The following is a 14,719-nucleotide window of genomic DNA, read 5'->3' as shown; positions in this document are numbered from 1 at the left end:
CAAGGAAAATGACAATTCCAGAATCAAGGAAATAAATAATTCCAGCATTAATGAAAAAATAATTCATACCTTTATCAAGGAAAGAAATAATTCCAGAATCACAGAAATAAATAATGCCACTCATAACAGAAGAAATAATCCCACTGATAACAAAAGAAATAATTCCAAAATTAAAGAAATAATTCTAAAATTAAAGAAATAATTCCAAAATTAAAGAAATAATTCTAAAATTAAAGAAATAATTCCAAAAATAATGAAATAATTCCAAAAATAATGAAATAATTCCAAAAATAAGGAAAAATAAACTGTTTTAGAAATTAGTGAAAACCCAGAATTAATCCCACCACCAGAATAGTTTAAAGTCATTAATTATTGAAGATTAAGGTCTCATCGGACCGATCACTTATGCTGCACGGCCCCTATGGCATGCTCTTGGACGGGACCCGAAGCCAGACTTTTACGGGCACCTCCAAATCCAAAGTGAATTTATAATGTGAAAAATAAAAATCGGTCCGGGCCCTCGAACTGGAGCCCTGTCAGCCCCACCCTTGGCCATGCGACCACCCGTAAAGACACTATCAACTCGTGAACATGTTTTCCCAGCAAAACTTGGCAGCAAGCGTTTTGCCTAAAAGTTGCCTTCAGTGTATGATTGCCACCCACGTGGTACAAAAAGGCGCCCGCCGTCCATAAAACCCCATTCCTAGAAGTTAGCTTCTGTGACGAGCATCCAACCACGTGGTAGATAAGGAAATGGCGAAAACACTGTCTCCTGTAAGTTTGTTTTTCCTTCGGTGTATCGAACACGTGTGTGTTTTAGGGTTAGGTAGCACGTGCTGCAGGGCATTGCAAGGAAGCCCACTTCACAAACCAACTTTACAGGGGCACGAAAATTTCATGGTGCTTCCTTTTCGATGCACGTCCATATCGATTGGACAACAATAGTTTGCTGTTTCTGAATTAATCAAAATATTTACTTTTATTTTCGTTCTTTACATTAGTTTCACATTGTTTGCTCTTTCGTTAACAATGGGTTTTTTAGGAATGCGTTGAGAAACAACAAAAGAAAACTCTACAAAATAATCTCTTTCGTTGTCACATTAGTAACAATAATTTTCATACAACCTGGGTGACCATAGCAAAACAATGCTTTCCAAATAACACTGGTGACAATGGAAAAGAATATTTGTTTTCATTAAACGAGAGCGACAACGGCAACAATGGTTTTCATTCAACTTGAGTAACAATAGCAAATAATAGTTGTTTAGGAACGACTATGTCAAACAATGGTTTTTATAAGTAACAATAGCAAACAATGGTATTCATTCAGCTTGAGTAACAATGCTTTCATTGAACTTGAGTAACAATGACAAAATATGGTTGTTTGATAGTGACAATGGCAAGCAATGATTCTGTAGGAGTGAGAATAACAAACAATGGTTTTCATTCAACTTGAGTAACAATTGCAAACACAATGGTTTTCATTCAACTTGAGTAACAATTGCAAACACAATGGTTTTCATTCAACTTGAGTAACAATTGCAAACACAATGGTTTTCATTCAACTTGAGTAACAATGGCAAAATATGGTTGTTTGACAGTGACATTGGCAAGCAATGGTTCTGTAGGAGTGAGAATAACAAACAATGGTTTTCATTCAAATTGAGTAACAATTGCAAACAGTGATTTTCATTCAACTTGAGTAACAATTGCAAACAATGGGTTTTCATTCAACTTGATAACAATTGCAAACAATGGTTTTCTTCAGCTTGAGTAACAATGGTTTTCATTCAGCTTGAGTAACAATGGCAAAATATGGTTGTTTGATAGTGACAATGGCAAGCAATGGTTCTGTAGAAGTGAGAATAACAAACAATGGTTTTCATTCAACTTGAGTAACAATAGCAAACAATAGTTGTACTGGAGTGACAATGACAAAAAAAACCAGTCGTTTAAAACCAAGATGAGTGACAATGGAAAAGAGTGGTTCTTTGGTAGTAACAATGGCGAACAATAGTTGCTTTCATACAATGTTTCCCATTGTGATAACGGCGGACAATAGCTGTTTTATATAATTGGAATGACAATGGAAAACTATAGTTGTTTTTATACAACATGATTTACAATGGCAAACAATGGCTTTCAAGCAGCATATGAGTGAATTTGAACTACCAAACAGATACTCACGTTAATATTCCTTACGGAACCTCTAACGTAAAGGGTATCTGTTGGAAAAGTAGGAACACCTTCCCCAGCCCATCAAATCCCTCCACCCCACCCGATCAAACATGAGAACACTTTTTCAAAGTACATGGGGGGGGGGGGGAATTAAAATATATATAGCAACCACAAAGTAATGTGAAAATTAAACATTTGTGGAAGCACAATGCACGTCACAGTCCAGGCACATATGTATGAAAAGGGTGGGGGGTAAACATCAGTTATATATACTATATATCAATTATATAACACTGGAAAACACAGAACAATGAAAAATAAACATCTGTGGTAAGCACAATGTAGGTCACAGTCCGAGAGAAAAAAAAACGGGGAACAACAGAAATGCAAATATGAAGAACACGAAAATGCAAATATGGTAAACACAAGAAATATTCAAATCTTAAGCATCTGTGGTACGCACAATGCACGTCACAGTCCGTCCAAGTACATATGTATATGATGAATAGAAAATAAACATCAGTTACTAGTTCAAGTTCAAGCATACGAGTGACAATGACAAACAATGCTTTTCAAATAACACATGAGTTACAATGACAAAAATTTTTACTGTTACCATAGCAACTGCCAAGTGATTTTCATACAATACATAATATAAAATTATTTCCTAATAGTCATGTACTATGCATTGTTATCGTTTATGATTGTCAGTTTTAAATTGTGAATTGATAGAAAACTTTCTTTTCTGTTTTAGCGGATTCGGCACCAAAGTTGTATCCACTGCAATATCCCAGCGGACTGCAAATTGGCGACAGAGCGACAATCACGTGCTCAGTCAAATCCGGCCAACCTCCGTTCGACTTCACTTGGCTCAAAGACAACGCCCCAACAATCGACAGCGACAACAATGGAAACACATTCTCCGCGAAACAAGTCGATGAGTTCACCTCGATTCTATCGATATCGAAACTCGACTCTGACAGCAACGGCAACTACACGTGTCGGGTGGCCAACGATTTTGGTCAATATTCGGAATCGACCGCGTTACTGTTGAGAGGTACATACCTACAACACATACAAATCGCGACGCGTTTGGTTTCGGTTTCATGAAATAGATGGCGCTTCATGGTCACGAATTTGAGAAATATCACGATAGAGACCCCGTGTTATCTGCATAATCGCTTAAGATTACTTGGCACTCTTACGAAAAATTTTCTTAATTGGAAGTTTTTAAATTTGAATATATATACCGTATAAAACATTTTATTTGTAGCTATTCATTTTGTTCGTATTCAATTTGTTATGTGTGAAATGATATGAATTGAAAGAAATTTTTTCATTTGAATTGCCTAACTTTAATTGTGTCAAAAAAGTTTTCAAATATTTTTTTGTTTTAAAATATTGAATAGTTATTGAAAATTTATTTTGCATTCAAATTGCGTGCTGAGTATATTCAAGAAGTGTTCTTTGTGATTTGAATTTGATTTGAAATTTTTAAGTCACATTAAAAACAAAAAATATATTTTAAATTTTAATGGTTTTTGCTAATTTGAAATTTTAAAAAAATTAGTTTTTTGTTTACATTTTCGAATTTATGCATGGATAATTTTTTTTTCACTTTGTCTCAAAATTTTTTTGAATGTTTAGCTCTCTTGAAAAAATTGAATTTAACTCGTGAAAAATTGATTAAATTTTAAATTATTTTCTTGAATTTTTTTTAAATTTCTTTTCGCAACAATTTTTCAAATTTAGTTTCCCATATTTAAAAAAAACACTCAATTTTTCTGATTTATAGTGAAAACACCTCAATAAAATAACTTTGAAGGTAATTTTTTTTTTCAAATTTCCTTTTAAAAGTTTTTAAATACTGTAAAAATAAAGAAAATTTAAAAAAAAATGAATTTCAATTTTAAATGATTTTCTTCGCATTTGTTTTTCAAACTATATTATTTTTCTACATCCAAATTCTTTCCAGTTTCCCACATTCATTTGAAAAACCCCCGGAGTTTTTCTGCAAATAAAAGAAAAATCCTAAATATGAAATAAATTTTTGAATGTAAATAATTTTCCAAATTTTCTTCGCTTTATTGTTTTGAAATTTTTACAAAATCACCATAAATAATCAAAATTTCATGTTTAAATTTCAAATTCAGCTTATTAAGTTCAGATAATTCAATGACCCAAATTTGGCGTCAGAATTATTTCGTACCATTTCTTATTTTATCTTTAACAGTTCACTCAGTTGACTATTTGAGTATTTATTCATTTTCCTAACGCGATCTTACGTTTAATTTTCAAAATCATTTGGCGTTAGTTCGATGTTTTTCCTCGCCAAATTCTCTACGCTTTTGAGAAAAAAATTGCTTCTTGAGCTCGATAAAATTAAAATTTTCTCCTCCATTGTGAAAAATTATTTTCAATATACAGTGTTTCCGATTTTAATTATTGAAATGAATGTTGGACATTGAGGGGTATGTATGACTCACGTTTATTATTTTCTCTCATTGCAGTGTCGCCGCAGTGGGTCCAGGAACCGAAAGATCTGTCAGCGATGGATGGCCAGAGGATGTCGCTGGACTGCAATGCAAGGGGTTACCCGAAGCCGACCGTATCCTGGAAGAAGAACAATGGTGAGTATGGTTCATTAAAGTGATGGGGGTGAAAGTTATTTGACCAATCAACTTTGATATTTTTATTTGCATTCTCTCGAAATAATCACTCCGAGGTGCCGATACGGCGCCAAAAAAAAAGACCTTGGCAGGGGTACTGCTAGGGTTACCAGACGTCCTGTATAAACGGGATTCTCGTGAAGGAAGTGGGGGGGGGGGGGACTTTGAAAATTCGTTTTTTTATTGCGTCCTTGAATTCCTTAACTAAGTCTTCCTTTTTTTGGTGTTACTAAAGTTTCCCTGGTTCCCACCGTACCTGTGGTGGGATTAATTGAAAACCTTTCTCAGTCTCTGTAGGACTCGCATTCCCCCCCCCCACGACAAACCAGACACGACCAACTCTCCCCCCCCCCCCCCCATTCCATATAGAGAAGCTTCGACAAACCAACGGCAATTAGACGTCAATCAAACATATCTGATGGTCGGTAGCCTTCAGAAATGCGAGCCGGTTTCTATTTAGAAAATCCTTCCGCAGAGAGCAAGCAAACCTACCACACGATACTGACATAACATGTGAAAATTCAAGCATTTCCATCTTTACTTCAGAAAATGGAAGACAGATGGCAGTATGAACACGAAACAAATGCAACTCTACGACATACATACGTTAGGGCCACACATTCATTCAGAACACACATTCCGGCATGTGCCAATTCGTTATAAATCCCAAAGAGAAATCTGTACGAGGTGCATGTACGGTTAAAAGTAGTAGTACTGGTCGGTAGCCTACTTTGTATCTAAGGTCCAGGTCAAGTACAAGTGTTGCAATTTCTATAGAAATCGGGGATGAGACCCTCGATTCGTGTATTCCCTAATTTCTTTAGCTGACATGGGAGATGAAATGAAAAGCAACCCCACTGATTAGGGAACACACACAATGAACGATGTCAAATTGGTTTACCAGTAACATTGACGTGTTGTGAGATTTCTCAGTCAAATTATAATTTATACACTTCTGTGTTTAACAGATGATGGCACTGAACAGAGCGTCGTGGAAAGTTCCAGATGGAGAGTCTCGGAAAACGGGTCCTTGATCTTCAAGAAAATATCCAAAGACGACGAAGGCGTCTACACCTGTGACGTCACTAACGGGGTCGGCGAAGGTCTCAGGAAATCTGCACGACTTAGTGTTAAAGGTGAGTTCATCGTTATCATTATTATTCATTATTTTCAGTTTCTCCTGATGCCAAAACTGGGAACAGATGTGGCTAAGGAAATAGTTGAAGCGCCATCTCGTGGGTAGCCAGAGCATAAGTGTATCATAACCGTTAAAATTCATAAGAACACTAAAATATTAAGCGCTTTAATATATCTCTAACATTTTTTTATTCCTATTATTGCAGCTCCCCCAAGAATAAGCGCCCCCTACCGAATGAAGAGCGCCAGAAAAGCCGAATCGACGACCCTGGTGTGTGAAGCTGAAGGCGATCAGCCGCTTATCACTTCGTGGAGTAAAAATGGTGTCACTCTGCAAACCACTGGAAGGTATGTACTAACCGTTATGTATTTCGTAACACTCGAGACAACCACACAATTTTTGTTTGGAATTTGTCACTGTTACCGATATTCATTCATCCATTCAAATGAAAATTTTGGTCACATTTTCACATGTATTGATCCCTTAATCAGTTTTTGCTTCAGTAATGCTATACAAAAAGTACATTGTACATAGGAATCAGAGCATAAGCGGATACAGACCCCCTCGAATATCGGGGCATCCACACAACCTCCTGCCTGTGCCAATATAATACAACTTTTTCACCGAACATGTGGGGGGGGGTGGATTGGCCCCCTTCTTCATCCGCCTGTGGACCCAGAATGACCATTTTATAGATGAATTACATTTTATAGAAAGACAACAGAAAAAAATATATATAAAAAAGAAGTAAATATTATAGAAGGACCACGGGGGAACTATTTTATAAAGGGACTATGGAGACAATTTTATAGATAAGGAAAATTTTGTAGAAATACACCAGAAGCTACTTCATGGAGAGACAGACCACAAGAACCATTTTATGGAAATATGCTTAAAAGAAGAGAGAACTACGGGGAACATTGTATAGAAAAGTACATTTCATAAGTATACAATGGGAACTTTTTACATAAAGGCACAGAAAAAAGTTCGAATCAAAAATACTGATTATGGGAAGTTCACGAGAACTATTTTATGGAAGGACCACGGGAACCATTCAATAGAATGGGTACAATGTATAGAAAGACTATGGGAAATATTTTACTGAGGGGGGCCACAGGAAATATATTTTTATAGAGGGACCACACGAACCATTTTATAAAAAAACGTCATTTTATAGAAAGATCACGGGAACTATCTCATAGAGCATATATGCTCAACCAACGGCCCGCGATCCAGATATGGCTCTCGAAGTTATCCGAAGTGGCCCGCGACCTCAAACCTGATTTGAGTCGGCACATTAACACAGGGTTGCAACTGCGGGGGGGGGGGGGCTGGTGCCCCGGCTCCTGGACCAGAAAGAGCGCCGAATTCTTCCTTTAACTGCTGCTACATGGAATGAGTGCCTCAATTCCCGCTTGCCCCGTTTGACAAAGTATCTAGTTGCGGCTCTGCATTTACAGATCACTTGATTCACCCGCGAGAAAGTTCCATAGCACTTAAGTTGCCCGTGATACAGTTCCATATCACTCAAATAGTCCATAACGTATTTAAAGATCACATTACATAAGGGATGTGTGGCACAGTTCCAGAGCACTTAACTGACCCTCGATGCAATTCCACATCACTCAAGTTACCCACGGCACAGTTCCATTTCACTCAAGCGTCCATGGCACATTTCCACACGACTTCAGTGACCCACAACACATTCCCCCACACAGTGACCTGGGGAATATTTATAGATCACTTGAGGGATGCATGGTACAGTTCTGAAGCCATTAAGCAACCCGCGACAAATTGCCAGATCATTCAAGTGACGTGCGGCACAGTTTCAAATCACTCAAGTGGCAACCACGGGCCACTTAAGTGCTCTGGAACTGTGCCCCGTGGGTCACTCAAGTGATCTGTAAATATGGCATGACTCCCTTAAGTGATCTTAATATCGGCACTGTTCCACATTACCATGGCAAATTTCCAGATCACTTGAGTGTCCGCAATACGTTTTCAAACCATTAAAGTGGCCCGCATTCTTCTAAAAGTTGAGCAGCCTTGTCATAGTGGGACCATATTATATATATAAATACACGGTAACCATTTTATATATAAATACATTTTGTAAGAAAAGCACAGAAATCATTCTTTGAAAAAAGTACTTCATAGAGGGACCACGGGAACCAAAGTACTGATTATGGAGAGACGACAGGCACCCTCTTTGAGAAAATAGTTGAAATTTATAGAAACATTATGGGAAATATTTCGTAGGGGGACCACAGGAACCATTTATAAACAAAATGCGATTTTGTAGAAAGATGAAGTTATTTTATAAGGAGACCACACACGGATCCATTTTATAGAAAGGCTATGACAAATTTTTCACAGAGAAACCACAGAAACCAAATTATATATAAGGAATATTTTATAGGAAAAAGTGTGACAACGGGAACCATTTTATAGAAAAACCACTGGAACTATTTCATAGAGGGACCATGTAGAAACCACGTATAAAAAAACGTTTTTATTATGGGGAGAGCACGGGAACACTATATTTCATAGCAAAGGTACATTTTATAAAGGGACCACAAGAAACATTTTATAGATGAATACTTTTTAGAGAAAGACCGCGGGAACTATTTTGTAAGGAGGGGCCACAGGAACTATTTTGTAAGGAGGGGCCACAGGAAACATTTTATAGAAAGATCACTTATTTCAATTTTTCACTGAACGGAGAGGGAAATCGCCCCCCTCCAGACCCGAAACCGTTCAGGCACCTTTGTTCGCGGGACCAACAACTTGAGCAATTCCTTTTATCATTCAGTTTTTCATAATCATTGTTGAGCCACAAACTAGTTTCCCTGCTATTACTGTCCCGCGAGTTCGGGACCCCTTTTAAGCGTGGGGTCCAGGGCAACTGCAAATTTTGCACACCCGTATGAGCGGCTCTGTTTGCTATTAAATGTCGGTTCCATCGTTGATTAATTCATCGTTCTAATAGTTTTCATTGTTGTGCAGGGTACAGATCAATGAGGAACTTTCGGCCACGGGAGTCATTGCCCAGTTCACGATACTATCAACCCACAGGAACGATGGCGGCGAATACACTTGCTCGGCCAAGAACAACTTCGGTGAAGTCAACAACACTGTACTGCTTCGGATTGTCGGTAAGGCAAAACTGTCATCGACCGTGATGGACGAATGAGACTTGGGCCATCAAAAGATGGCCAAGACACTCTTTGATGTCTAATTTCGTTTCCTATTGCAGAGCCACCAGAAAGGCCGGTCAACGTCAAAGTCGGTGAGGTCTGGAGCCGTGCAACGACGGTCTCGTGGTCCCCGCCCTACGACGGCAACAGTCCGATCACTCAGTACGTCGTCCATTACTGGAAGGACATCGAGGGTGAGTGAATGAATGATCGTCCGTGATTGGATGACCAGTTTGTGGACGGTGCTCGAGATAATCTTTGCTCTTTCTTTGCCGACAGGAGCGTCGCATAGATTGCAAGAGCGGACGGTGCCGGCCACTCAGACGTCGGTGCTTCTGAACGATTTGCAACCGGGGACGACGTATTTGCTGCGTGTCGTGGCCGAGAATGACGTCGGCAGGGGCGAGTCGTCCGAACCATTCAAGCTCAGGACCGAGGAAGAAGGTCAGTGTGTCTCTCGAAACGTAGTGGGTCTCTCTCATCTTCTCTTAGTAATGATTGCAGAAACAAAATTTTTGACAAGTTCTCTAACTAGTCACTGCAGAAACTTTTGACAAACTCTCTTACTAGTCAATGCAGAAACAAACACTTTTGATAATCTCTTATTACAAAAACTAGTTACTGCAGAAATTTTAGACAAGCTCTCTTGCTAGTCACTGCAGAAACAAACTTTTGACAGGTTCTCTTACAAGTCACTGCAGAAACGTTTGAAAAGTTATTTTATTGTTCATCAGAGAAACGTTTGACAAGTTCATTTACTATTCACTGCAAAAACTTTTCTGACACCTGTTTCTAATTTGCAGCACCATCAGCGCCACCTACCGACGTAGCCGTGATTGCGACTGGACCGACGAGTGTGGCTGTCACTTGGAAAGTTAGTGAAGACAATTTGTTTACTTTGACATGGATCTAAATACAGTGGAACCTCCCATAATGGACACTCCTCGTTATTTTGAGTCCCATTGAGCTTCAATGCATTTCGCTATCGGATACTCCCCTTTAGCGGGCAACTACTTCGATCTCATGGGTGTCCGTTACTGAGAGGTTACACTGCACTATTTCCAAACAGATCAGTGATGACACACAATTATATGCATGTTACACTTGTACTCTTTCAATTTTCACAACCCCCCTTTCTGGTTCAAGTCCACTTTCCCAGAGAGGGGAAAGGGCAATCTAACCTCCCCCCGCCCTTCTTAGAGCCAGATAATGTTAAAGATTTTTCAGTCCCGTAAAATATGGGACGATTCTTCGAACCTATCCTGACATATCACCCTGGATTCGCCCCCGAGTTCTGCAATGGCCTATTCGTGGCCTCTTTGTAGGAGTGGTTGGCCGTAGCCATAGAGCCTATGATTAGCCTCTTTGCTTTTCACTTTTTTTTAATACTAGAAATTACAAGTAAAGGCCCGTGGAGAATCATGCCCAATGGCCCTAGCTTTGACAATGGCAGTTACCTTGACATTGGGGGGGGGGGGGCGTGCACAAACCAGAAATTAGAGGCTTCGCTGCAACTGGGGTCAAAAATATTTAGTTAATCTGTGGATATAAAATGTTTAGTTTTGTGACCTGAGGCCACTTGCTTTTGCGAGCATTAGGACGTACCTAATTTTGCACCCATGTTTCAGAATATGGTGTATGAGGTCGATTGGTATGTCAGTCTTAGTCGAACCTCTCATTTTTAGCAATGGTCAGTTCACCATCATTTGGGTATGCAGGCTTCTATTCGAATCTCAGCTGTAGGTGGCCTTGTCACCACCGACGCCTGTGGGGGTGGGGGAGAGACCAGCCACAGCCGAAATTAGGGGGAAGCAGGCGGGTCTGGTGCCCTAAGCACTGGATCGGGGAGGTTTGCTTCAACATTATAAGATGGCACCAAAATGCGTTCTTGACACGACTAACCAAGCATCTGCTTGCGGCCCTGGGTTACATAGTGGGCTTCATATTAAAGAGTCCAAAATTTGGTGGAAAATCAAATTTTCAATCTTGGGGTCCAGTTGGGGCGTCAGAGCATATGTTTGCGCCCCGAAACCCCCTTCTCGTGATGATGTTAAGATGATCTTGGCTTTGTTCGGTCATTCGAAATCGGTAAATAATGTAAATAAAGGGGCGTTTCTTTGCTCTCAAATCCTCGTTCCTGTGAGTTTTTACCCATCTTCAAAGTCCCCGGCAAAGAACCCGAGAGAGATTCGCGCTTTGGGACAATATGGTGACAGAGGTTCGACGAGCCCCGGCGGCGGCGCAACTATATGAACAGTGGCAGAGGAGGTACTTCAGCCAGATAGAAACGTAGGTGTATTTACGGGGGGGGGGGGGAGGCTTAGCAGTCCAGAGTGGCAAGTTCTGAGGGGGCAGCAAGTTGGAGAATGTTGGGTCAAGAAATAAGTAGAATCGGAGAAGGGTGGCTGAAATTTGTACAGTCCACAGGAGGTAAAACAGTAAATCCACCTCTGCCTAGAGAGCGAGGGACTAGGTCAGTGAGTGACCTAGAGAGTTTTCAAGCATGTGAGTGACCTAAAGAACGAAAGACCGGTCGGTGAACAACGAAAAGAGCGATCTAAAGAAATTACAATCATATAAGTGACCAAAACAGTGTACAAGCGCATGAATGACCTGTAGAGCAGGAGTACAAGTCAGTGAGTGACCTAAGGAGTTCACGTTCACGAGCACTTGAGTGACAAAAACAGTTTGAGAGTATTTGAATGACCAACAGAGTGATTTAAAGAAAGAGGGACCGGTCGGTGATGACCAAAAGAGTGACTTGAAGGGTTCGCAAGCATGCGAGTGATCAAAACAGTGTGCAAGCACGTGAGCGAACAAAAGAGTAACCTAGAGAGAGAGTGTACGCATGGGAGTGGCCAAAACAGTGACCTTGATCGTGTGTACGCATGGGAGTGGTCAAAACAGTGAAGAAGCAAGTGAGTGACCAAAAGAATGACCCAGAGAGTAAAGGTACAGGTCAGTGAGCGAACAAAAGAGTAACTTGAAGTGTTGCAAGCATGCGATCAAAACAATGTGCAAGCACAAGAGTGATCTAGGGAGAGAATGTACGCATAGAAGTGACCAAAACTGTGACCTTGAGAGTGTGTACGCGTGGGAGTGACCGAAGGCGCGTGCAAGCATGCGAATGCTCGAAACAGTGAAGAAGCCAGTGAGTGACCAAAAGAATGACCCAGAGAGTCTCTAAAACCCAACGTACAGGTCAGTGAGCAAACAAATGAGTGACCTAAAGAGTTTGCAAGCACGTGAATGACGAAAAAAGGGAGAGAAAATGACGTAGAAGTAGTTCCGTGTTAACGCATAAGTCCGCCCGGGAGCCGTAAGTACAGAGAGGGCTTCGTGATAACGAGATCTGGGTAAGATTTTTGAGGTTAAGCATTTAAATCGGTAAGCTGGCACTTTTAGCGGGGGAGAGAAGGGGGGGGGGGTCCCTTGATGCTCTTAAGACGGCCCTGGCGTATGAGCGTGAGAAGGACTCAGATTTCCAAGGACCGGGTCAATGAATGACTTTTAAAGACAGAGGTATATTCACGTAGGCGGTAGGTGACAAAGCTTTCTATTGTTGCCCGGGCTGGCAAATTTGAGGAGTCGATGGTCAAGAAAATTGGACTGGAACGGGGGCAAACTTTGCGGGGGGGGGGGCATTGAAATATTACGGCAGCAGATTTTTAAGCCCCCCCCCCCTTGTCAGAGAGATTGCGATTGGAGACGTAGGCATGAGGGGGGGGGCACGGGGTGACTGGGCCCGCCAACTCAAACCTAATATTGTAAAAAGGAACTAAGCGACACATTTACAGATCACTTAAGTGACACGTGGCGCAATTCCAAAGCATTCAAACGACCCGTGGCACATTTGCAGATCACTCAAGTAGTAGGCTCACGGCAAATTCACAGATAACTTGATTGACCCACAGTTCAAGAGTACTTAAGCGGTCCGTGACACATTTAGAGATCCCTTAAGTGGCACGTGATAGTTTTAGAGCTTTTAAGTGACCCGTAGTGTAGTTCTACACCGCTCAAGTTGCCATTAAGAATATTTCATATTTTTGTAAAGGGTGGTTGAGGACGTGAGCATCATTCAACCCCCCCACCGGTGCTGGCGTAATACGTGAATGACCCCTTAAGACGGCCCTGGCGTATGAGCATGAGAACATGAGAATGACTCAGATTTCGAAAGATCGAGTCAATGAATGGCCAAAAGAGGACCAAGAAAATATTTGCAAACATGTGAGTGATCAAAAGAGCGACTTTGTCACATGGGGGGGGGGGACGACTAAGCTTGAGTGCTGGGAAATTTGAGGAATGAGTGGTCAAGAAAATCAGATTACATCTGGAGAAGTTCGGTAAATTTTGCTTAGTCCGCAGGCGCCAAAACTATAAATCCGCCTCTGGCCCCAGAACATCAATTTGTCCCGGGGAGGGAATGGGGGTGGGGATTTAAACGTCAAGACGGCCCTTACTGTGTGTTGGATGGGGGCCCAACGCCAAACCACTGATGACCATCGAAAGGCCGAACCGCGCAGCATCTGGGAAAAACTCACGTGTTCTCGGGAAAGATGGAAAAATGTGCGCGAATATATATATATCCAGAGAGATGTCTGTGAGAGCAGGAGGGGGAAGGATGTTTTCCTTCTCGTTGCCATGGTGACCGGGAAAAGAAATTGATCACGTGCCTGAGTCGATCAATATCATCCTGATACAACGACATGAATTCGCTTAGACCGTTCTTATCGGTCCAATATTCAATATGTGGGAAAAATATTTTTTCTTTCGATTTTATTTTTTTTTTTGAAAAGTATTCAAAAGCATTTGTAATTTTTGATCGTTTTGGGAGGTGGGGGGGGGGCATGAGCCCTCCCATGCACCCTCCCTGCGTGCGCCTCTGTGATTCAGAATATCTCCTCCACTTGGAATAAGGAATTCTACCTTTCCGTAGGATAGAATGAAACATTTTTAGTCGTAGTGTCTTTGATTTAAACTAGGGGTTCTTAAGCTACGGGTCGCGACCTAAATTTGATTCTCAGGGACTTCCGACATGATTCGTTCGCATCCACTAACCACGGGTCGCGACCAAAACTTACTGGATTTGCAAGGGCTTCCGAGATGGGCCATTCAAATCCACTTACAGCCTGGGATTCTTAAGCCAAGTTCCGCAACCCAACGTACCCACTCAGTCCTGTTATAAATGCACTTATTGCGCCACTGGTTTCGCTAATTTCGAAAAATAATCAGTCCCATGGGCCACGAGCCTTTATCTTCCTCTTGAATTTGGGTCGCGGCTGAAAAAGCTTAAGAGCCCCTGCTCTTTAACCAGTAACATACATAGTCGTAAACAGTTTTTAATTTATGTCGGGGGGATAAGCTAGGGGCCCCCCGGAAAAGGAGACATAATGATGACGATGTATGGCACAGTTCTACATACGACTATTCCGCACCATTGATGTAGGGACATTTAATTTTTAAGGAAAACATCTTGAGCAAGATTGCTTACTCAGCGTCCGATTAACAGATCTTGTCGTATAGCCCAATGGGCCAGG

The 14,719-nt window shown here is 41.0% G+C and overlaps 1 protein-coding gene across 31 annotated transcripts in view; it reads left to right on the top strand.

The window, feature by feature from the left end:
• LOC149070988 (cell adhesion molecule Dscam1-like) overlaps positions 1-14,719 on the top strand; it is a 110,432-nt gene that overhangs the window by 86,125 nt on the left and 9,588 nt on the right. For 30 of the 31 annotated variants that reach the window (XM_089248389.1, XM_089248367.1, XM_089248384.1 and 27 more), the window contains 7 exons: positions 4,689-4,808; positions 5,816-5,983; positions 6,191-6,332; positions 8,992-9,140; positions 9,242-9,376; positions 9,462-9,626; positions 9,986-10,056. In XM_089248389.1, the coding sequence (XP_089104515.1) occupies positions 4,689-4,808; positions 5,816-5,983; positions 6,191-6,332; positions 8,992-9,140; positions 9,242-9,376; positions 9,462-9,626; positions 9,986-10,056 (950 nt within the window). Of the gene's footprint in view, positions 1-2,932; positions 3,236-4,688; positions 4,809-5,815; positions 5,984-6,190; positions 6,333-8,991; positions 9,141-9,241; positions 9,377-9,461; positions 9,627-9,985; positions 10,057-14,719 lie in introns of all 31 variants that reach the window. The other variant, XM_089248400.1, reaches the window with a different exon arrangement.

The sequence above is a fragment of the Pholcus phalangioides genome, unplaced genomic scaffold (genome assembly GCF_987345545.1).
Source record: "Pholcus phalangioides strain wild (caught in Gottingen) unplaced genomic scaffold, Ppha-v1.0 ptg000020l_1, whole genome shotgun sequence".
NCBI lineage: Eukaryota > Metazoa > Arthropoda > Arachnida > Araneae > Pholcidae > Pholcus > Pholcus phalangioides.
Note: the sequence above shows the minus strand (reverse complement) of the source record. Positions and strands in the feature narration are given on the sequence as shown.